We start from the raw sequence: 26,574 nt of genomic DNA on the forward strand, positions 1-26,574 counted from the left end.
CAAAACATAATATTTTTTCTAGACTTCTTGAACAATTTTCTTCAAAAGCCAACTTGCGGTTTGATTCTAGAGTAAATAGAACCGGAAATATGATCAAAAGAAAATCAAGGGTTTTGGCAATTTGCCAAAACGGGGGGTGCTCCCATGGCCCGAGGGGTGGTTCAATTGACACAAAAATTTGGGTTTTTATATATTGGCCCAAGATGAACAATTCCTCCAAATTTGGTTCAAATCCGTGAAGGTCGATTGCAAGTTTGCATCTCTTTTTGATCACTTCGCGTGGAATGAACCATAGAGCATTGGAAGGTAAAAATTGAGCAGCTTCTAGCACTGCAAGAGAAGCACCTATCGTTATGAAAAATGGCTTTTCATGTTTCTTAATCCCACCGTTTTCAAGGAAAAATAGTTTTGAAATCCTACGTGCACTAGAAAAAAGTTGGGCATGAAAGGGTTAAGTCAAAGATTGTTCCGATGCGAAGTCCAGTGATTAGTATTTGATAATCGTCAGCAAACCCGTAGGTAGGAAATCATTGAGTTTCTTCAGCAAACCATCAGCAACCAGGTTCCATAACAAAGATGACAAAACGCCACCCTGAGGACAGCCGCAAATACTTCCGTATCTCTGCCTATCTCAGTGAAGAGCAAAGAATGTGGTTATTACGCATAACGATTATTATCCAACCCGAGATACATGCAGACATGACCGCGCGGTGCTTCCAGACTGGAAGGACACATTGTCAAAAGCATCTTCAATATCTAGGAATACACCCAAGCTTGAACGAGAATGCCTTCTCATTGTTGTAAACAACATCGTGAAGCAGAGTGATCGTGGATTTCCCACACTGATATGCATGTTGCATTTTGTGCAGTGGATATTCAACTAAGCTAACGTTTCTGATGTGATGATCGATTATCCGTTCCAAAGCTTTGAGAAGAAAGGAACTTAAGCTGATGGCCTAAAACTCTTGGCTTCTTCACAGCTTGAGCGTCCCTTTTGGAATAAATCTAACAGTTATTTTTCGATATGCTATCGGAATATACCTGGTAGCAAGACTGTTAAGCATAATCTTTTTCAAGGCATGTTTGAGAATGTCCTTTATTAGTCTTATACACCAACAGGCATACCAAATCCCCAATGGTGTTGGTCTTAATAATAAACTTATTTCTAACATTCAAGCCATACACAAAAATAACGGTCATACAATAATTCACAAAAAAACGGTAAAAAAGTCAAATTTGGTTAAAAGATCGATTAAAAAGTTTGTGTAGACACGTTTAAATCGAAAGCTGAAGCAACCTGGTTGAAAATCCTTTGTAGGCCAGTGATGGCTCCATGCATACTACAATTAGTGCGTCTGAACGGTAATCGAAACATAATGTTGTTGCGTAATGTTCGTGGTGCAACGTTAATATCGATTTGTTCTAATATAGCTGGGGCATCTAAATGACCCTTCAAAGTGTCGGGGATGAACAATGCTCTTGCTGTATTCCTTCGAACATAGAGGGGCTCCAGTTGAATCAGCTGACATCGGTTTTCCTAGCTAGATAGTCGGACAGGATCTCTCCACGGCAATCTAGCGCTAAACGTAAAAAGCGACGCTGTACGCTTTTAATTCTCTTAACACCGTTATTGTATTTTTTTTATTTCAATTATAGAGGTTTTAACCTTAAGGTCATTCGCCTCTTCGGGTTAGAAAAATCTCTTAGGAAAAAATTCTAACCCGATGTGCGGGGTCGGGACTCGAACCCAGGTGCGCTGCGTACAAGGCAATCGATTTACCAATACGCTACGCCCACTCCCACCGTTATTGTAGTTTGGACTCTACACTTCAGGGCAATATTCTAGGATTGATCGGGATAAAGCGCAGTACAGCGATTTGAGACAATAAACATCTGTAAAGTTTTTGGCTATCCTGAACTGCATAGGAGACGTGTTGTTTGAACGTAAGATGATTATCCAGAATCACTCCCAGATCCTTCACGTGACTGACGCGTTCGATTTCTGTTTCTAGTAGACGGTAGTTAAAATATATCGAATCCTTTTTCCGTGAAAATATTACCGAGCACTTCTTCGGGTTTACATACATGCGGTTCATGTTACACCAGTCAGAAAAGGCTTGTAGCTGCTGTTGGAGAAATCTGCAATTTCAATTATACGAATTATGCGAAAAATCTTAAGATCATCCGCGAAGGACAATCGGAGTCTTCAGAATTAGATGTACATCATTGAAGTATATAAGAAACATCAATGGTCCCAAGTGGCTCCCTTGAGGTATACCTGACGTAGAAGTGGATATAGGGCCCTGGCAATCTCCTATGACAACCGCTATCTCTCGGTCTGTGAGGTAAGATCGAAACCACTCCAAAACACTACCATTTATTGCAAATCTTTTAATTTTTGCTATTGTGATATCGTGGTTTAGCTTATCAAAAGCGGCAGATAAGTCGGTGTAAACGACGTCGGTTTCAGCGCGACGTTCCATACTCTCTGTTATGTAGGATGTTAAGCATAACAGGTTATATGCAGTTGACCGCCCGGACGTGAAGCCATGTTGATCGTCACTTAGATACTGCTTACAGTGAGCCGGAAGAGGTTCAATAATCACCAGCTCGAACAACTTCGAGACAGCACTCAATGAAGTTATTCCACGGTAATTATTGACGTCTCACTTATTGCCCTTTTATGAACTGGGAACATGTTCGCTGATTTCCAGCATGGATGGAAAAATACCTCTAGCAATAGATTCTCTAAAGATCTGAAGAAGCGGATTAACCAAAACTTCGATGTGCCTTTTCAGAACAGCGGAGGAGATCCCGTCGGGTCCCGGATTGAAAGATGACTTAAGTCGAGAGGAAGCTCTGGTAATCATCGTTGCATTAAAATCGATAGCACCCAGAGTTTGACCCACAAGTGGAGCTCTGCTAGCAGCGAATTCGATTTTTTCCCTTTTGTAGCAGCACGGAAAAAAATCCATCTTTTCCAAGCTATTTCTATGAAGCAAAGTTGTCAACTGCTCACTTGACCGATTCAGCGGTAACTAATGTGCGTGCAAACGCCCACGAGTCCGAATGACCAGAATGAGATCTTTGAACATTGTTCAGCTCCGGATCGATACAACCTGAAACGTGGGCGTCGAAGACACAATTAAGAACATTCCGTCACTAAAACACCATCTCTGATTTTCAAGGAGTTCATCTGAGAATCTTTCGATTTTGAGATAATTTCATTTAACCTGCTAGCATCGTTCAGACTAGAGACGCTAGTGTATAGGTTTTACCAGCCAGCCCGCTCCGCAGATCCGAGACATTTCTTATATACACTACGAGATGACTTGAAAGCCCTGGAGTCATAACGCCGGTTCCATGCTTCTCTCATATCCTTCTTTATTCTTTTAAGTCAGTTCTCCTCCAAGGGGTTCCCCTAGTCGATTTAACAGTTACGAAGTGGACAAGCTTTTTTGGTACTATGAATGAGTTTGTCGTATCCACGACGTCAACCAAGCCGTTTATTTGACTAACTATTGGAAAGTAAAAATTTAGTCACCAAATCATTTCCAATATCACCTTAATGTCAAAAGGGGAAGGTTGCATGAAATTTTATGTGCATTTAAAAAAAAACTTTTGTTCTTGATGGAGAAATGCGAACAGCTTATGAAAAGGTCATAATAGAACAAAGTAATTATTTTCGATGAAACAGAATTCAAAATATCTCGAAAACATTGTCGAAAAAATATTATTACTTATTAGCATTTTGATTTGAAATGGCACTATAAGAAAACTGTATTTTTGACTGCAAATAGTACGAATTACAAAAATATGTTTAGAGTTGTTGTTACGAAAACGTTCTTATTGATAGCATTTCCATGATTCAAATGCACTAAAAAATCTTTTTTCATGTTCACAACTGTTAACATTTGATAGTTGATAGTTCATGATGGGGCAACGCAAATAAAAAGGGTATAATTTCACATATTAATTATTTTTGTTGAAACAAAATTCCAAATATCACGAAAAACATCGCATTTTGAAAGCATTTAGTTAAATGCATTTTGATTTGAAATTACATTTCATACTAGGGTTATTGCACCCTAATTCATCTTAGCTCCTCCATTCATCCATCCTATTTGAACACATTACCTATTTAAGCGCAATCCAGCCATGCAAAGTCGAGTTATCAGCGAAATAGTGTGACATTCTGATTAATGAGATGAATAAGGGCTCGTCTGCCCTATATAATAAAATTACAGTTTTGTCCGTCAATTTGTATGAAATTCAGAAACATGTTTAAAGTTATCGTTAAAAAAATCTTTTTACTGATAGTTTTATCCATTATGTAAAATGATTCCTTTCTGTATAGGATTTTGTTCATAAAAAAATAAATTTAAAAAGGGTTTTTTTGTAATTCGATCTTTTAACAGAAATTTTTGTTTTTATGAAAAACTTTTTTTTAATGTATATTTTTTGTGCGGAAGTTCTCATTCCCTATAACTCTTTCTTCGATAATTTTGCTGTCTAAAATATAGCAATAAAACAATTTTTGACGTAGGACTACGTCTTTGTTTTCGATATAGGGATGCACGTTGCAAATTCTACAAAAATGGTATGTAACGAAAAGTAGTCCAATTTTAAACGCATATAATTCAGCCCTCTCAAGATAAATTTTCAAAATTTTTGCTCATATCGCCCCGAAATACTTCTAAGAATAGATTCCAATGGATAAACCCAAAGATTTTTGATTTCATGACATTAAAAATTTAAATAATGAGCAACCTAGGCAAAATATCGCGCATTTACACACAGAAGATAGCGCTTCCCTAGTCCAGCACGACAGATTTGTGTACCTAGCGCGCTACGCTTCTATGAATGACGTCATCATCGATTATTTAAACGGGCGGATTTCGCCGGACTAGCTCAGTTGCCTGTTGAGCGGCAGACGAAGCAGGTCACTGCATTGTGTGTTTTCACAGCCAGTGTAGCTGAGTTAGAAGTCCGTTACACTGCCTATGGAGGTACGCTACCCAGTGAATGCGACTGTGCTTGCCGTTCAAACACTATGCTATCTTTTGTGTTGTGCTCGTTTCCAGTACACTTTTATGTATAATTATTCGTACACAAAATAGTTTGTACGTGCGAGCTCCATTTGCAAACACGGTTAACATACAAATGAAATGACGTGATAACCAAGAAGGTTTGGTTCAATATGTAATATTTGATGTTGATTAGTTGTGATTGAACCAGACGTAAGAAATATATTTGATTTGTACTAATGTACTGAGAAAATTAATATTGTACATTAAGTAATATAGTCCTACGTCTACAGCTCGTGCAACCCCAAAGGGCTGCCCCTTGTAGTTTTTTTTTCTAAATTGCTGCATGCAAAAACTTCTGCGGTTTTTTTTTAAAAAAGAGCTCTAGAGTCAAAATGTTCTCATGATTTTCGAACGGATCTTCGGGGAATTCGACAAACGCATCACCACAGTACCTTAACATATTACTTCTAACCAAAACTAGGAACTACGTGCAAAATGTAATTGTGCAGAAAATTAAACCTGAATTTGGTTTAAAATCACCATACTCAATCAAATTGGACCAAATTATAAAACAATACGTTAATAGGCCACACTCACCTATCGATCCATCCAGCACCCGCGAGAAGTTGATTTTCTGCAAAGCGGCGTCCGCCGTACCCGTTGCCTTCACCTGGCAATAGTTGACGCACGATTCATATAAAATACCCTTAATTACTAGCTGCACCAGGCGATCATTTTTTGCGAAAACTGACTGCGCCGTGCCGGCTTTTTTGTCGCCCGGTAGAAACTTTTCCACCAGTGGGAAAATTTCTTTGAAACACTGAACCCGTGCCTTACTCGGGTTCCAGTCGCGGTACTGCATGTGGTCGCCGAGCTTGGGCAGTGTCAGCAGTAGACACAGGGCTGAGTATTCTTCTTTAATGGGGCAGAGTTTTTCCAGCTCTCCGAGTACCTGCACCACCTCCTCGACCGCTCCTTCCACATTGTTGATCAGAGGCGGTCCTGTCAGTCCTCCCGCTTCTGATTTTATGCATAGTAGCTCAATGTATTTGTGCCGGAGGATGGTGTACTTGAATTGCTTCATATCAAAGTTCTGCAGCGCCTCAAGCGGCTGAATAAATTCCACCACATCATCCCATTGGCCGTCGAGAATGAGCTGCCGCAGAAAGAGCACATCGTCGGAGTATTGTCCATTTATGACTCCAGTTTCGCGTTCCAGCGATAGCTGGGAGATGTGCAGCTCGCGATTGTTCAGAAATTCCAATGATAACCGAACAATGTCTTCCTCCCTCAGCGACAGTCTTGCCGGTGACATTTTCTCACATTAATAACCGGGCTGGCGGCCCGTGGCCAGTTTGCTTTGGATGACTCTAATCTGCAACGAGAGGTGGAAATAGAAAAATACTGTTTATAAAACACCGTCATAACTATTAAACTTCTTATAGACGAAATCGTTACTTAATGACCATTGTTAACACCTTGTTACGTAAACCAGATGCCAGGAGGATGCGTTCACGAAACAAACATTTTTCAAACCCATATCGGACCAGGAATTCCCACAATGCATTTGATTGTTTTGGTCTGCTTTCCTTTTCGCCACGAATCTCGCGGCCAATCAACTGTTGTTCACTTTCGATTTTCTCCGAACGCAGCATCAATCGGTTTGGACTCTGGCCGTTTGGATATTTGGCTTTGCAGTCATATTGGGGTACCTACGTCAAGTATCTTCCCTCTTCAAATGTTAAGTAGAAGAATGAGTTTGGCTGTCTGCGCCGATTACTCGGTGCATTCAGCGTGAAATCGAAAGCATTGACCCTGTTCCGGGAGTAACAGTAATTCAACAAAGCTGGGTAACCGCAAAATGTTCAACAACCACCGAGATCGAAGTTTGCCATTTTTATATGTGCTTGACAAAGCAAACCGTAGTAGAATTGCCCGGTACAAAAAGATAAAAACATAACATTTGTGGATCAAATCTTGTTATTGACATTGAAGTGAACGAATCGGTTGATATGTATGTGGGATATAAATGATCCTAAAAGATTTCAAAGATATATTCCGTAGTGTTTATTACCATTTTGTAGCACCACTATTTGTTGTACGACCCAATCCGTGTACTACTTATTTGACTCAATAAAACTCGAATCCGAATTGAGTATTATGGTGCTACCCCTAATGGGATAGATAGCTCGTACATAATTGATAAGGCGTCTTAGAATTTCCCGTACCACTTGAGATATGTTGGCGATTTGAGGCATTTGTCTTTATTACGGACATGCTCGGGAAATAACTGAAAAACATCGTTGGGGAGGGTGGCACGTGTTTCAGTCTCACGAGCTTCATCAGCGATGCGAAAAGACGAATGAACCTGGGGGATAATAGAATCCACTTTATTCGATGAATCTGAAGTCATAATAAAGCACGTTATAATGCCCTTTCCTTTTCTCGTTTAACCAATGACGCTAGAAAGCACTATAGAGAACCACATTCAACAGACACCGCAAATTAAATTATCTCTGAAATGCCATAAAGTTCAAGGCGGAAGTCTCGGCCCAAATACAATTTACAATTTATAAAGATATTCCTCGAATAGTTGAAGACTAAGCCGAATTAAAAACAAATTTGAATATTTGAATACTCGTAAAAACTGCGTACTGCCAATTCGAAATGGTTTTATAACAAAAGAAAAAGCCGTAACCCGGCGTGTCCAACCTGTATCAATCAACGAATTACGAAATAGTCTTCATGTGTGCATATATTACATAAGACTAAAAAAGCTTAACAAAGCTAACGTATTTTAACGACATATATTTTTTTTTTATTTTAGACATACCTAAGGACTATGCATATTTAAAGCGGGAGGGGGGAGGGGTTACGATTTTGTGACGAAGTGCGACGATAAGGAGCAAGAATTAACGTCTATAAACAAAAAGAATCAATATAAAACAGCATTCATTCCTTCACAGATAACTTTCTTTTAAGGTATGTTTTCAAAGTTAAGGAATACACACTTTTAAAGTGGAACAAATGTTCGAAAACTATCTTTACGGTTTAAATGACATAATTCCGAAACCGTTATCTTTGGACATTTAAAAATTTCGAAGAAGTTTTCCAGTACAAACCAGCGTGTACTTTGATATAATATTTTTAGTAATTAATTCTCCTACAACTTTGTTGAAGGTATGAATGCTACATGTAGCATGTCGAGTTATAAAGCGATATTAACGAAATTTTCGTAGATCAAATTTTCATCAAAATAACTTAATTTTAAGCTTCAGAAACTCATGCCTTGAACTAGATGTGAATTTTTTTTGTTTATCAACAGAAAAGATTTTTCGTACACAGTAATATCAGAACGACTTCTATTAAAGATTTTCTTTCACAATTAGCCTAATATAATCATGCAGCATTCATGTCTTCCAGAAAGTTGTTTGTAATAGCACTCTCGAAAATAATGAAGACATTAAGTCATGAACTGAATTTATTGGAAGAGTAAATTCCCCACAACCAAGGACCAAATTTAACGCCAAAATTATTTTTTCAAAATATGTACTGTTTAACCTTAACATTTTTCGAAGATACTAACAGTTTGAAATGGTATGGTCTTCACCTTAAAAAAACAGTTTTAAACAGTTATTCTCGCTATTCATATCATTGATAATACAACAAAAATCAAATGCTCATGATCCTGACCTGCTAGAGATAAACAGAAAACGCCATTTGTAATAAATTTCCTTCTACTTTCCGAAAGTAAAGTTGTTATTATTCATACTAATTTTTCGTCTCAACTCACCTTGATCTCAACTTCACAAAACAAATTTCAGCAAATGTATGTAATTTTGCGGTGAGCAGTTCTATGTTTCATAGGCATTCAACCTTTTCCAACAAAATATTTCTTATCCATATTTCGGTACATCCCTTCAGAGTGAGCTCTTGGATGATTATAAATCTTAGGGTTATGATTATTAGTTTCCGAATTCCGGGATCAGTTACTATTGGAGTCTTCTCATGCAGGTATGTTAAATGATATTGGTGATTTGACAGTTATGGGATCCCGACTACAAGATCAGTTAGAAGTTCCCATTCCCACGATTGTTCAAAAGTCCCCATGATGCTTGAAACAATCAATACGTTGAGAATTTACCAGACAATTATTATTGTGACATTCAATTAATTTAGTCGCCTGCATTTTCTTCTTAGCTAATTAATTTTGTTTGGAGGGGGTGGCTCCCAGAGAACAATACACTATTACCTCATTTCCTAGAAAAGCAAACAATAGAAATGTCAAATACACTCATGTCATTTTCACACGGTTTTTAAAACAAGACTATAGTTTTCCGATTCGCGGAACTCAAGCTCCCGAAGGACGATAAACGGCGAGATAACATAGTTCTCATAAGTCTCCTATCTCATGCCTCCATCCGAGTCTAAACCTATTGATGACATTTGGTCCTTAGACCGGCGACGACTTGATGCAATTAGCCTACTGCAGATAGTAGCAGAATAAGAGGGTGCGAACATATCTACACTAAGGCAAAACGTATAGCGAAATTTATAAGGTTTATCTTATGATGAATAGAAAAGTAACAAAACTATGTTTTCATAAGATTAATGTGAAAAACATACGACTTTTATGATTTCCTTAACATTTTATAAGTTATTGCATATGCCAGTCGTTAGAATTTCATACGAGCATCTTATGATTCTCATAAACATAAGAGAAATGTATAATATTGTCTTATGATAATTCAAAGATGTCTTATGGAACATGAAATCATTGGAAACCGATTTGACAAAATAAATGCCGTTTCATAAGATAATCTTATGATTTACATACGTGCTACTTGTGGCTAAAAATTATACGATATTCCTATGAAATTTGCTGTATTTTTTGCCTGAGTGTAATCGAGAAAACACTACCGTAAAAATGAATAGTTGATCGAAAATCAGCCTCAATAGGACTTTAATCTGACTAGAATCGATGATCACGGGTGTTTATGAATCCAATTTCAAGTTCCGTTATTGCTAACAAGCCCGTGTATCAGGTAAACAATCCCTTGTATTTCCATTCAATGATCGTTATTACCGCTCGTGTATTTTACAAACAATCCAATATGAAAAATAGGAAATACTTTCCTTGATTTATAACCACGGTGTCTTTTTTTAACAACTTTATGCAAAAAAATTCAGCATCTCTGAAACTTCAGGATATGAAAGAATGGGCTTTCCCCTTTCATTTGAAACCAAAATCAAAATAATCCGTCGGGGGGTCTAGAGCAACTTTTTTTTTGAAGTTTTTTTTCGTGAAAACATAGATTTTACAATGGAACTAGTTCATATTTCTGCCCCTAGATGGTGTTTTAGACATTCGAACAACACTAAAAGTGAGAATCTGATAGATTATTTAATTGTCTACAACTTTGTTACCAACTAAAAACCGATTTGAAATTATCCCGAAAAGTAGTTTAATATTTTAACGAATTCTAAGTCTAAGTTAGTTTCACAGAAGACCTAGTGGTTTGTTAATTCATAAGCACTTTTTTATTTGCCAAATAGTTGTGTTTAGTTCAATAGTGAATTCAGCGGAATTTGAGAGCTTGGAAAGTCATCTTTTAGCTGAAAATTATAATTCCCTGATACAGGGCACCATTCATATTTTTGGGATGAGAAGTTTTTGATAAGTGTTGAGCAAACTAGTATGATATTAATATTCTTTTTCATGATGGTAAGTGATTCCTCCCGCAGAAACAGCCTTTTCAATTATGTATGCCATCTTTTTCATTTTTTTCGATTGTTCTCAGGGATGACTGATAACTATTCTTACATGAATCTCCTACTCTGTTAGCATCTTCGTATAAAATTGACTTGTCCTGAACTTCAACGTTTATATTTGAACAAACTCAATGAAACTTTTAACGCACCATAGCAATATTTCGCGGATTTCATTGCAACGCTTGGTTCAAAACGCTGATTATCCGTTTTCAAAATTAACTCAATGTGACAAACAGTGAACAAAAAACTTTGAGTTTTTGGATCAAGATAATTTTTTTTGGGATATATTCTAGGACTTCTATGTATATAAGGTTATTGTTGTACTCAAATCATATTTTGTTTTCAAAAGTAATATATATCGCATAATCTAGGATCAATTTAGTAACGATATCTCGAATAATTGATAGGAAATGGCCGTAAAATCCAATTGCCACAATATGCTTTGCGGAGAAAATTTGAATAAATCATTTCACACTAGCCACTAATTTGGACAGTTACTGCTGTGGTTTGCGTTAAACTAGAAACGGTGTGTCCCAACATTTCGTCTTGAACGGAATTATAATAGCTGACTTAAGCGATCATAACCTAAATTATACGATGTATGGTCCTTTCTAAAACACCCGTGTAACAAAACATAAATGTAAGCAAACCCTTGTAACCAAGCAATACCTTCCGATGAATGGTAGTCCCTTCAAAGCTATCGGGAAAGATTACAAACCAAAAGCACAAATAGTTTTCTGATTCTGTCAAACATCCTAATTTTCAGAAGGTCAATTAGAATTGTCAACGTAATTAATCCCGTCTAATATTTTTATGCCACTAAACCCAATTATTTTTTTTGGTAATATAATAAGTGCGAGAAAACATTTCCAAACCACTAGGCCTCGTGTGAAACTATCTAAGATATAACTTTGTTAAAATCTTAAACAACTTTTCCGGATGATTTCAGATCAGTTTTTAGTGGTCAACAAACTTGTAGACAATTAAATTTTCTATCAAATTCTTACTTTTAGTGTTGTTCGAATGTATAAAGCACCATCTAGGGACAGAAATATGAACTATCTCCAGTAGTAAAACCTATATTGTTACGAAAAAAACTTCAAAAAAAAAAGTTGCTCTGGACCCCCCGACGGATTATTTTGATCTTAGTTTCAAATGAAAGGGGAAAGCCCATTCTTTCATATTCCGAAGTTTCAGAGATGCTGAATTTTTTTGCATAAAATTGTTCTAATAAATACACCGTGATAACATCTTGCGCTATCATAACTCTTTGTCTGTATAACGTGATATCGCTCGGTAGTTTTAAACCCAATAAATATATCGTAGAGAAAAATAGCAAAATCTAAATACTGTTGTAATAAATAGTGATCTGATCAATTACGCAAATAAGATTAGCTTTTCTAGGCAACAATCCCACGGCCGGCTGTGTGGAGTTCAAATTACTTTCATTTAAAGACATAGCATGCTCTCGGTAGCCGGCTACCCAGATTTTAAAAAGAATCAAAAACTAAACAAAATCTTTTCTTTTTCGAGTGATCGAGTGACTAACTAAACAATTACCTAATAAACTATGCTGTACTGGTCGCATTGCTTGCTTGGAGCGAATCCTAGACCTTATATCCTTCTCAATCTCCAACTCCGCGACACCTACGGAAGAGTCTGATGAATCGTCGTCCTTCCGTTAAGTAGGTGGAACATCAACACTTCCCGTCTACCTTATCCTTTCCCGTGAACGATGGAGATGGGAACGACCGGCAATGGTGGCTATCATGGTTTTAATATGAGTCGGATTAGTATGAATTCCGACTTACTATTTCCTGAGTAACTCTCATTAGATAATCACCAGTCAAACATTGTTGTGAACAACCCACTGAGTTAATAAAGGAGATAGAAGACTTAAAGCGATAGTAACGAAAGGATAGTGAATTAAAATCAAAAGGAAAGAGGTGGTTTAAGTATTTCGATAGAGTAAGGAATTAATACGATTGAAAGCAAATAAGTAGTACGGCAGTAAGTTTAAATTCGGCCAATTTCATGGAATATTTTTATATCCAAAACATAACTTTCCACCACAGGTAGTTATCACTGATAAATTAAACCTAACCTAGTAATCAAGTAAATTCATATTATTACTGATACTTTGAAGCAAGCAGTTAGTACGGCTGAAAGTCGTAGGAACGGCAAATTATGCATAAAACTTATATAAAAATAACTTATTATAGCAGACAAGTCTGACTTGTGGTAATCTGTTATTGAATAAGAGGACAATTTAAGAGCAACACCAAGTAATCTAAGTGCAAATTGGTGCAAACAACAATTGAATTCAATAAAATATTATTTTAGCTTTGTTCTGCTAGCAACCCGGGCAGAAGGAAATAACTGCGGAATACTAAATTTAGGTATCAATACCAACGACTGTTTACCACAATATGGTATTAATGAGCTCTACATAAGAGGTAAAATACAAAAAAAATAACACAGACATGTTCTACAAATAACTATTTGATAATGAAACGAGTTATTATAATACCAGAATAATAACAAAACATTTTTCAAGCTTCCAATAATAAAATTCACTCTATGGAGGTATTCAATAAGGTATTGGTTTGGTATTTGTAAAAATAACTGGAATACATACATAATACTAAAATAAAGTATTATACCTCATTGAGGTATTAAGCAGGTATTGACAAATGTTTCTTCAATACCTGCTCAATACCTCAATGAGGTATAATAATCAATTAATACAAAGTTTTGGTATGAATACCCAAAAATAGTATGCTCGGGTTATTGCCCAGTTACTTTCTCCTGGTCGGGAAGCTAACTCAAAGAGTGTTTGTTCTCTCCTTCGCTGTATTTTGAGCAAACATGATGAAGTCAGTGTGCAATTCGCCAAAATCATCGTCATCTATTTTCAATTTCTTCTTCTCCGTCACAAAAAATGGAGATTCATGTTTAAACTAGAATTATTTTTTAATAGTTGATTCACTAAACTTGTTTACAACTGATGTATGTAATATTGCTTGAAGATGCTTGCAATACTAGAAATTAACCAATCTATAGGAGTCAGGGTCAGTTGGTTCCAAATAAGAAAATTAAAAATGACAATCTAAAATGAATTGAAACTGGCAATATTTAGAATTTGATCCGTTATATTTTAGGAAGTGGTTAGCGGAATGCCTGATGCAGTGTCTCTTCAGCAAATGCTTTTTAGTGTTAATATCCAAAAATATATTTGTTAGCTCACTTGTCTATCGTCTATAATTGAATATAGGAAATATTAAAACGGAACGCAAGACATCGATACAACTGGTGATTTGTAATCCCCCACATAAATCGGGACCATTCAATGGAACTTTTGTTATTTCGCATGTGCGTGGGCCGAGTTCCATGAGTCTACTAAATATATAAATAGAATGATTGCTATCTAGCGTGCATGAATCATATTGAACATATAGGGTAATTTGTCTATTTTCACTCTATTAGAGTGTACCGAACTATTTTGTTAACTAGTTGGCCTACAATAGATGAATACCTATAATGTTGACTCAATACCTTTGCTTTGTCCCTAAGAAACAACAATACTAGAATAAAAGTGCGAAATAAAAATTCGAAACGGAGGTACTGGTGTCAATGCGCCGAACAAAGGGAGTAGACGCTGTGCTAACAGCAGTATGACAACAGGAAATGTGCACAACGCTCCAGTTGTTTACTATAGTAACACAACACGATTGATCCTTTCTTAACGTCAAAGCATAGGGAAATCGTAAAATTCACTTTCGCCATATAAAGGATGTTTTTAAAACATACAAAACGAACAAACTTTGCTGTACCGAACGGTCATTTTTGAATCAAAATTCCAAAATTTGGAGAATTTGCTCAAGTGTATTTTTTTGCATAATGAAATTGCAAAAATAATTGAAGTAACTATGAAAAGTAACTGTATATACCAACCTAGTTATCAAAAAAAACGCAAATGAAAAGAATGCCAAAAAACAGATTTAATCCAGCAGTGAGATGAGACATTTCTTACACATACCACTGTTGGATCATTCAACAGTTTTCAGAAATCGAAGTTGGCACCCAACTAGAGGTGAGATGAACACAGATTCGAAAAAAACCTCGAATAATCTGAATAAATTAGAGTAAATTAAAATTTAAAGTTTAATATAACAAAAAATACGAGTAAAGTTATCAAAATCATAAAATAAATAAAATGATTAATATAAATAAAATTATTAAAAAAAATCAAATTAGTTCAAGTGAAAGGAAAATTTGACAATATTAAACAAAATTGATGTAATGAATAAAAAGAATGACTGAACAGAATTAACAAAATGAATTCTCATTGAATGAGATGAATAATATTAATAAAACATAAAAAATAAATGAAATTAATAAAATTAATTAAACAAAAAACATGTATAAAAAGGATAAAATACCCCCTTTCAGACTCAACTTTTTTGTAGCGCTTAAATGGGTCCAAAACCGTTTTTCTTTATAAGTGTTGGAGAAAAAAAACTGTGTTGATCAAAAAGCGCCTGAAGCTGCTCAATTTTTACCTTCCGATCCTTAATACACATCTTCTGCAAAGTTTTCAATAGTTCGATTGGGCGGAAAAGATAGTGGAAGACAATCTAAATTAATAAAATTTATCAGTTCACAAAAATATTTTAAGACAACGAAGATATATCAAAGTATAGTTGTCCACCAATCACTGAAAATGTCTCTGGCAGTACTGCTCCAGTGAAATCCAAACAGAACAATTGCAATAACTTCAGTGCATTAGCCTTATTTGTTTTTGTGAGAAAATCTTATCTAACCCCAAAGTTATAGCTGTTTGAAAACGTTAATGTTTATAAACAACATGGGCGTGCAGGGGTAAATAAAATGAATAAAACAAATAGAATGAATAGAATAAAAAAAACTGTTCAAATTAATAAAATAAAAAATTAAATTATATTTAAATAGATATAAAATTTGTAGAATAAATTAAATCGTGTCTAATTAATATTTTGGATGAAATGAATAAAATGAGTGACAAAAAATAGTCAGATTACTAAAATCTAGAAAGGGTAAAATATATGAACGGAAAAAATGGAAAAAATACATGACCTGAAAAACGTGAATGAAGAGAGTTAAATTAATGTTACGAATAAAATGCATAAAATTAATAAACTGTTCAGAATAAATCCGAAGAATGAAACAAATAAGCTAGATAAAAACACAAATGAACAAAATGAGTATGCTGAATAAAAATAACGATTAAAATGAAATGATTGTCTATTATAATTAGTAATATACTTAACATTAACAATACGATTAAAAACCACGAGAGATTGAAATGGGAAAAATGAGAATACAAAAATTTAAATAAAATAAAAGAATAAAATGAATTGTACGAAATTGAGAATCGTTGTTTCAGAAAGTTCTGAAATATTTGTCACAAATTTCTAAAAAAAATCGAACATTATAATTTTCAGAACCAAGGTGTAATTGTATATAGTAAGCTGAGATAAAGTCACATGTGCTTTCAAGCCCCTTAAACAGAGAGCGACAATACGATTCACAAGTAAATGGTATTCATTTGCATTGAAGTAAATGGAAAGGAATGTGAAGTGTCTACGCTATGTTGGCGATTATTTTATTGTCGATAGTACAGAAGCCGTGCATTCAGCTTATGCAGTCTCTTTCCAGTCATCCTTATAACTTGCGAATTGTTTCGTTCGGAATTCTTTAACCAGAGATATTGGTTAATGAGTCCCATACAAACCAATGCCATGACAAGGAAATGGTATAAAATACGAGAATTAGTATTTAAATTCACCGAAAAGCAATTAGCAATTGAAAGCTCCCTGAACATATAAGCTACATTTGAGACATGGACATTTTTTAAATTACAGGCCTAATTTCTTTAAAATAAGTGTGTTAAGTTAAGTTTTAGTCACACTGATCATGAAAAAAATTATATTGGGGTTTTCAGAACAAATCGTTTTATTTGTAGCTACACAATGATGTGTATGGTACAAATGTAGTCAAATCAACTATACGACCAATGCATAAACTCTGATTGTAATCCTCACTAATTTACGTGTAGAATAGGGAGCACTCAAACGAAATGTGTACTAAATTATCCACCGCCTATCTACTAATTGTGGCATTGAAACATCAATTGAAGCGTTCTCAGCATAAGGTAAATATGGACAACTGAAAACTTCACTATATGTTAGATGAATCATTATACTTGCATCCCCCATCGAGAGTTCAGAAGGTCTTTGGGCGACTTTTTTCTCGGATCTAATTTGTGGGCTTTGATCCGATATTTTTCATAAATAGTTCAATCCAATACAATAAATATGCATATTCAATTATATCATCTTAAAACAGATATTCTTAGTTTTCAATTGACATTTGAACATATGTTTCATTCAGAATTCAGTAGAGATACGAAAAGTTTAAAAAACGCACGTGGATTGTCTTTTTTCAAAATTTTCATCTTCAAGCATCCATATTACCCAGTTTGAGATACCCAAGAATTTCCTCAATTATAGTATATATAAAAACTCAGTATAGATTTTAATTAAATTGGAGTTGATGTAGCATCTTTGGACACATTACTCTCTATAGTGCAATGTTTCAAAAAAAAAATGCACATCATCTTCAGAGGAAAGCTGGGTTTGAACATAAATTAGTTACCGTAAACTGGGGTGACTTTGATCATCGGACTGACTTTGATTAATCGAAACTTTTTTCGTAGATCGCTTATTAAACCAGAATAGTCTACCGAATCATTTTAATATGAAATAAGTTTTACTTAAACTTATAAAATACTGATTTGTTATACTTTTTGAGTTCATTGTTCGGTTTTTGAGTACAAAAACTACAAAAAACCGAAATTTGACTTTACTTTATTTTTACGAAGCTTCGTAAAGTGTCTATTTTTTATAAAACAAATATATCTCAGATTTTAGCAAAAGTAATAAATTACAAGCGAGTTTTTATTTTCCGAGTGGGATGTGCCAAATTTACTTTTTTTTTATTGTTCAATATTCCAACATGTTAAACTGGATGAAACATTTTGTGCATTGATAAAGCAATGAAATAAAACAACTTTAGCAGATTTAAAGGTTTTCAGAATCTTTTATTCTAGTTGGACATCAATTATACAATTTTGGTTACTCGAATTTTACAGTACATTGAAATACGTTGTGTAATACCAATTATCATCTATTTAACAATCTTTCCAAAATTAGTTTAAACAAACATTTGAATGAAAAACACTGACATCAATAACTTAATGTGGGTGAACATTAGACTGGTTCAATTTTTGACTTTTAGCTCCACCAGGCTCTACTGATTCCTTTTATGGCCCGTAGTAATTGTGCAAATTTTGGTACCGATCGGTTGTGTCTACGGACTCTCCAAAAATTTCAAAGTTTATATGGAAATTTGCTTGGAAAATCGGTTAACATTGAAAATAAATTCTTAAAAAATCACCTTATTAATCAATTAATCAGAACACTATATATTTCTAAAGGTAATTTTCTACTGAACACATTCATAGAACATTAAAAGTTTATGAAAATTCGCTGAGAAAAGTTATTAACTAAAGAAGCAGCATGACTTCAAAACAAGTGGATTTTATTATTAATCATAGCAACCCTGTTTGAATAGCTCCATCATTATACATGTGCAAACTAGGCTTACCACCCATCGCTCCCGTATGGCAGATGCAGCTATTAAATCAGGGTTGCTATGATTAATAATAAAATCCACTTGTTTTGAAGTCATGCTGCTTCTTTAGTTAATAACTTTTCTCAGCGAATTTTCACAAACTTGCAATGTTCCACGAATGTGTTCAGGAGAAGAATACCTTTAGAAATATATAGTGTTCTCATGAATTGTTAGATGAAGTGATTTTTTAGGAATGTATTTTCAATTTTAACCGATTTTCCATACAAATTTCCATATAAACTTTGGAATTTTTGGAGGGTCAGTAGACACAACCGATCGGTACCAAAATTTGCACAATTACTAAGGGCCATAAAAGGAATCAGTAGAGACTGGTGGAGCTAAAAGTCAAAAATTGAACCAGTCTAGTGAACATGCAGGTTACCAAAGTCACCCCGGAATACGAAAACGGACTTCAACTTGAAATCATTGTTGGAAAAATAGCTGCAAGCGTTTCTCATAAAATGAATATTTTGCAAATTTTGTCAGGACTGCAAATATTTTCTTTCATAAGTAAAATGTTATATTGAGTTTGTTTCCGCGGGTGGCTCTACTCCACACCAAAATTAAAAAAAAGATTTATGGGGAGCATTGATAATTGATATTGAAAATTTCTACATCATGACCAGTATAACCTTAATCTTGAAAATGGAAAATGAACTTTTCACGACAATTTTGTTATCTAAAATCACAGTATGAATTATATTAGAATCTATTTTAGGTGGATTACTTGGTGATCTGTGAATTTATATACCACACAATATCTACTTCACGACTGAACGCAATGCTTAATTCAACGGGTAAAACTTTGAACAAATTTCAAATTGAAGTGAAATTACGAATTATTTTGTCTTCGAAATGAACTTGCATAATAATTTTTGAAAAAGTTCATGAATTATTGAGTAAATTCACGAAAAGTTTTCGGAATCAAATTCCTGGAATAACGTAGATGTCGTTCCACACTTCGTTATTCAAATTCGGTTTTGCCCCATAAATCACCAGTACAGCAATATTCATTATATAACGGTCCCATTTTTAGTGATTGAAAATTGGTAAGTGAGAAATTAAAACATAAAATGTTTATCTCCGGTGTTCGAGAACGGCTTTAGACGACCTTTGACTTGTTACAATATATTTGCACTGTTCGAAAGTTATTTGATTAAAACTTATCATGTTTCGACAAAAATATCCATATCGCAGAAAGTAAACAACAAATCCAAAATCAAAATGAATAGCGTCAAATGGTCATGTTAAGCTTTTTGTTTCAAATTAGTTTCGTTAAAATCAGTTCAGCCATTGCTCAGATAATTACATTATATTAGTGTACACACACACATACAAACATTGTCCCAATTAATCGAACTGAGTCGATTGGTATAGGAGATTTGGCTCCCCGGGCCTCGGAGAAAGTTTTCAAAGTTTGAGCGAATCCTATACCTTTCATTTGTAAGAAATGTAAAGACCCCCTTTTATAAAAACTAAACAGTAACCTTCAATCAAACACTACCATAAACCTTTACAATAAAAAAAAACATTTACCGCGAACCCTGTTTTCATTACCACAACAACCCAGTCGAAGATATTGATTGTATATAACCATCACGAACCATACTCAAGGCTAGGGCAGGAGTTAGCACTTACTTCTCCCTTTCGTTGTCTGAACGGTTAGAAAAAAAAAACGAACGTGGTTCCAGCCTGTTTGAAGGAACTACTGCATTTCACGGAGCGCGGGTCACTTCGCCAATACTTGAAACAGCATTTCGCACTAGAACCTCACAACATATCAATCTACCGGTAGACAGCTCGGCGCGTGGTGTACATGCTATTTTTGTTATTGTTTACATTGGTTTTAACCATCCCCTTTCTTCGCAACCTCTTCCCGACCGAGTGTTCGGAACTCTTGCACTCGACACCTTTACGATTAAACGCCGTCGTAGTCATGGGAACTCTGTTTATTTAACTTTATGGCTAACCGGCTTAATTATCTCTGGCATAATAGCCATGTGGTACAGTTTTTTCTCAACTGGTGACAATGAAGTCGATAACATCAAGCGTTTATGCACCAACTATTATCAAGACCCTTGTCGCTAAAAGCTAGACGTTTCTTTGCGTGCAATCAGTAAAAGAGGACTGTAAATTGCAGCTCGTTTGAAGTAATACACCGGTTGGCATCAGCAAATATGGGGCATGTGTAACATAAAGATGTTGATAAGAGGGAGCCATATTTGACTGAACTGTAATTTCACGTCTCGTTAGTTTTGGCAATCAGGGCGGGAATTTTCGTTTCGCTTGATTTAACAATAGCATTTCTCGATCGAAAACGGCATTATCGAATTTCATGGTGGCTGAAAAAATACGAGACTTCGTAAACTCAATGCTTCCATACAATTTTCGTTCTATAATTTTTGAATGGTTTCGTTATACCCTTATCAAAAAAATTTAGAGTTTCAGATTTCAACTGATCCCTCCTTCAATTTTATGTTGGTTCATATATAATTGCTAAAACGATAAGCGTTTTATGCGACAATAGTTTCAGACTAAAATGTGTGTCGAAAGGATTAGATATTTTCACATAAAAATTGCCTTTCCGCAGTGCAACGGAGATCCAAATTTTATACTCATTGAAATACAGTTATTATAGAATATGATTTTAGGTATCATTCTAAATCAAAATGCATTTAGCGAAAATCCTCCAAAACGCAATAGTTGTCGAGAAATTTGTAATTTTGCACCAACATATACAATTAATTAGTGTAATCATGCCCTTTTTAAAAGTGATTTGCGTTTCCTCATCATAAAATGTCAACTATCTAATGTTTATCGTTTTAAACAAATTAAAAATGTTTTTAGTGTATTTGGATCATGGAGAAGCTTTCAAAAAAAAAATTACTAATAACTTTTGCCATATTTTTATGATTCATACAAAAACACAATTTGCATATGACTCTAAACGCCATTTCAATTCAAAATACTCATAACGGAAAGTTTTAGAAGTGTAGTAGTTCTCAAGATATTTTAATTTTATTTTAAGACCGCAGTTGTTTTGTTTTATTCCGACCTTCCCAGAAGTTATCCGCGTTTCTCCTTCAACAACAATAGGTTTTTCAAAAGGCTCATAAAATTTCCGCAGTTATGAAAAGGTAGTAAAAAAACGAAATAATTGTGTTGTTAAAACAAAATTTGGAATATCTCGAGAATTACTACATTTTCTTGATATTTTATGATGGGGTAACGCGAATAATTTTGAAAAGGGGCATAAATACGCGAATTAATTGTTTTTGTTGCAGCACAATTCAAAATATCTCGACATCTATTGCATTTCGCAAGATTTTCGTTAAATGCATTTTGATTTAAAATGATACTTAAAATCATCATCTGTAGCATTTACAAACATGTATAAAGTTAATGCGTTGCGTTGCGAAGCACGGTGCTATTCATAGATTGCATACTAACGATTATCATGTTGCCTATCGGTAATTTAACTCACGTTGCTTGTGAGATAAATGATTGGGAATGAGCTTTATCTCTGTTGAGTCCAGTAAATCAATAACATGAGAATCGTTATTGCCGGACCACGACCATCTTCACCGATACTTAGGATAGGGCAGGAAATGTTGATGTAATATCTACTTAAGGAAGGCCACCGACTCAGCGACGCTTCCATAGGTATTACGGAGTTGGATTGAGGGACAGGTATAGGTCTAGGATTCGCTACAAGCATCAAACTAATCTGATATCAAACATGTATAAAGTTATCGTTAGTAAAAAAAAATTTCCGATAAGTTCTCCATCATGCAATCACATCCCAAATGTTTCTTTTCTCTTTAGGTTTTTGTTGACAAAATATATAAAATGCAAAAATGAGTGCATGTGCAATTTAAATTTTTGACATAATTTATGTTTTTGTGAAAAATGACACGACATTTTTTTCAGTACATATTTTTTGTGCAGAAGCATTCAATCCCCGGAGAAGTGGCAGCACTGGCGAATCGCCCGGACGTGTTGTTGTTAACGTCCAATATTTTTCAAAATTTTTCGGTGATTTACAGTATATTCAACAAGAAAATGAAGTAATGCGTTTAGTAGGTAGTTTTTCCTATTGAGTTACGTGTTAGTAGGTTGAAATATCGCGAGAAAAGTGTGATTTTACATAGTGATTTTTCGTCACAACTTAGCCATTGAAATATGTGAAGCAAGTCGCGAAAAATACACCCACTCGTTCCACTTGGCGCCTACAGCGCCGTCTGGACCTGTACAACAATTTCACGGATGGAGGAGAATTCTTCGTAGAAATCTTATGAATTTATTTATTCATAACTGGTGAGATCGTTTCATGTTATTTTCAATGCTTGTCTACCTTCATAAATATTTTCCTTTTTGTAAATACGTGCCAGAATCAAAAATATTTTTCATTCTGGAAGCGCGAATATATTGCAAATATCCAATTGATACGTGGATGTAGTCACGCGGGGCTTATTGTATATGAAGGCGACCTCAGAATGTACGTGTAGAAACAGGCATTCTTGAAATGGGTCGTTGGATGTACAGTAGAGCTATCGCCTCTCATTTCCAGGGCTAAACATGTGTACATCTATCGATGAAAACAAATACATCATTATATAGATGCAGACAAGTTTCTTGCATAAAAGCACTGCCGGTCAGTGGGAAATGGATTGTATACACACACAGAAGCATCATTCCCTGTAACTCGTTCTCAGATAGTTTTGTTGTAGGGTAAGGTGGGGTTAATCCGACCTAGTAAATGGTTTAGGCTGTAAAATACTCATTTTACATCGTATTAAGTCGTTTTATATATTTATATTGTTCGGATTTTGAGAATATTTTGAGATACAAGCGTTTTATGAAAATGTTCATTTTTGTTGTTTTCAAAAATGGTGGGGTAAACCCGACCCCCTATGTTTTTGGTTGATTTAGTGCAGATATTACCCAAATTTTATGGTTTTTCAACGATAAATCGATGAATGTTGTGTTATTGAATTGTAACATGAAAAAAATGGAGTTCAATGTCAATCTTGGAATGCTAAAATCACGAGCAGTAGCACGTAATGATATTCCCATTTGCATCAGAGCAATTGCTTGACGAATACTATAATCATCATGTTTTTGTGTCTTTCGTTTGTAATTATGAACCATTTTTCATAATAATAATATAAAATAACAATTAAAATATATTTCAATTTGATAAATAAACATTTTCTTAGTAAAAAAGCGGTCGGATTTTCCCCACTATTTAGAGGTCGGATTTGCCCCACCGCATCATTTTTCATTACGATGCAATTAAAAAAAGTTATGAAAAAGGTTGAACCAAATTAATCTACGCACTTTGTAGGACTTTAATCAAAGAATTTAAATCCACTTATATTTTTTATGCAATCACTTTAACAATCAGAAAAAAAATTGTAGGCAATAATGCACAAAAGTCAAATCAAAAGTTGTAAAAACACACTTTTTGTCGTTTGAGCATCTCAATGTAGATTAATAAAATGCTGTCATGCCACCATTATGATTATTTTCGATGCTCTACACGACACCATTGATATTAGTTCGCGTAGTGCTTCTGATTTTCGATAACAGAGGGGAGTCGGGTTTACCCAACGGTCGGATTTGCCCCACCTTACCCTATAAAATACGAGAATCGAACAATTTTTTTTCGAAAATGCTGCATATAGAAACTTTTACGTTCTTTTAAAAAATTGCTCTTCAGTCAAAATAACCATATTAACTGTGGAAAATGTTTAGTCTTCCAAGCTGGTAAAACGTGTAAAGATTCATCGGAATCTAAGATGGTTGGTCACGATTTTAAAAAATTCCTACGGATCTTCGTGGCATTCCTCATCTAAAACAGTTTTTTAGCTTTCATAGTTTTTTTTTGTAACCGCGCACGGAGTTTTAAAAAATGGTTTTCATAAAATAGGCTTCAATGTATTTTAGAAGGCAAAAAATCAAATTAAAGAAAGCTTACAGGCATGAGATGTTAATCCGCTATTCCCTGAAAGATTAATCTTGGATAAAAATTCTGAGCAAAGAAAAAAAAACAATTTTCTATCAAAGCTTATTGATGAGGAATATTGACGTCTTTGGAAGCAAGATTGAATTCGGCATTTTTTGCACATTGTCGGGATTGTCGTATAGGTTGGGACAGCTCGATATTTTCGTTCCTATGCAGTGTTGCCATCTGTTATTTTTAGCACATACTAGACTCGATCGTAGCTCACTTTTTATACCAATTTGAAGTTATAGTTCATTATTGTCACAGCTGCACTACGCAGAAGTCAAAAAACAAGAGAAAAATCTTTTGTTGTGGTGATATTTGCGCCATCTTAAATTGAATCTTTTTCATTGAAATTTCAACGTAAATAATTTTAAAGTGTTAAGAAGTAACTAAAATGTTTTTACCGATCAGGGATTTGCATTTGCTTCATTGGATTTTTTTATCGAGGTTTTTCTTTCAAATGTATGTTCAAAATAATTCTGAATAGATACCAAGTATTAAATTTGTGCTAAACTGAATTATAGAAAGAATTGCAATATACTTTAAAATTCAAGTCACCAAAATTCGTATTATTCAAATCGAATTAGAATAAATTAATCTGAAAACATTTTCTATTACGATTTTTTAGGTTTATCAATAAACGAAGAGTTTGAAAATCTAGGTTTATGACAAAAAAACTATTTTTCGGGACTTTCGGCATTTAAAAAATTTCTTCGCGGTCATTTTTAATCAATTTTTTGAGTGTTCTGGAAAGAAAAAATGAACTTTTCAAGGGTATACTACGTTATGTTCTTTTGTTAAAAATACTTTGGGACTAAAATATGAAAACAACCATAAGTTTTCGATTTTTTATGAAAATTATAAAAATTCCTCACCATTCACCAAAGGGAGCGTCTTTGTTTTGATAAAACTTTAAGAGCGAGCATTCAATTTCGCCTCCAACGACCTATTTATCATCAAAATCGGTTGAAAAATGGCAGAGTTATTATTATTATCATGATTTTTTTTTTTTAAATTAAAGTCTTGCTCGCATGAACTCTTAAGGGGAGCGTCTGGTGTAAAGTGCGCAAAACGAAAATTATTTTGTTTTACGATTTTGAGGGAAAGGCAACAATGGATCTTTTGTGCAATGCTAGGATCGCTTTACACATTCGTTGTGTACGAATAAAAAATATCTTCAGTCACACAAAGCTACACATACGAGCGTTCCAAGAGTAGACGTCCAACCACTTCCAAATCGAGGAGAGCCGCGGCGAACATGGTAACTCTCGATAAAATTGTCTGATACGGGAAATTCAATAAGTTTTGTAAAGCTTAGACTTGTAGTTAACCGATGAACCACAAAAAAAAAAGAAAAAAGTTCGAGTTTCGGAAAATAGCTTCATGAAAACCGAACAATCTCATATTTTACTTAAAATTCGCTCATTTTTCTTCAAAATAATAGGGAGAAAAAAATGTATTCAGTTTTCTGTAGTTCATCGACAGGCTACACATATTGGGCATCCTCAAAAAAAAATCAAGTCAATTCGTCGATTAGTTTTTGATTTATCGTGTTCGCCAATTTGAAAAACGCGGTTTCGAGATAAACGCTATTAAAGGGTGTCCCACATCAAATTGCATCACGGATAAAACGCTGTGTAAATGACCCATTGGGTTTTTTGTTTTGAAAACTTGGGTAGAAGTAGTTTAGAGTGTATTGTTTACACTGTATTTTTATCGCTGTAAATTTTCCGAAAATTGTTGCCGATCGATTATAATCTGCGTCTGTTTAAAACAAAAGAAGTTCAGCGTGGTCACCGAGATTGCGAGAGAGCTTTCCAGAGGTTCAACACTAACAATTAAGCGGATAAAAAAGCAGTCGATTATTTTTGGCCTCTATACCAGACGCCCCCCTTAAGGGGTTGATGAGGCATTGTCTCGCATTATAAGATGCTATAATTATAGCTTCTGTTATTTTTTCCAATTTCAACCTCAAAGTTCACACACGTACTTTTTAATGTATACGTAATCGAGCAAAAAATCAATTGT

At 34.7% G+C, this 26,574-nt stretch overlaps 1 protein-coding gene across 3 annotated transcripts in view; it reads right to left on the reverse strand.

Moving 5' to 3' along the window:
* Positions 1-26,574, reverse strand: part of LOC131690261 (WD repeat-containing protein 47) — a 253,294-nt gene that overhangs the window by 189,468 nt on the left and 37,252 nt on the right. For all 3 annotated transcript variants that reach the window (XM_058975891.1, XM_058975890.1, XM_058975892.1), the window contains exon 2: positions 5,628-6,405. In XM_058975891.1, the coding sequence (XP_058831874.1) occupies positions 5,628-6,345 (718 nt within the window). In that variant the 5' untranslated portion in view covers positions 6,346-6,405. The remainder of the gene's footprint in view (positions 1-5,627; positions 6,406-26,574) is intronic.

Source organism: Topomyia yanbarensis, chromosome 3 (assembly GCF_030247195.1).
Source record: "Topomyia yanbarensis strain Yona2022 chromosome 3, ASM3024719v1, whole genome shotgun sequence".
NCBI classification, from domain to species: Eukaryota; Metazoa; Arthropoda; class Insecta; order Diptera; family Culicidae; genus Topomyia; species Topomyia yanbarensis.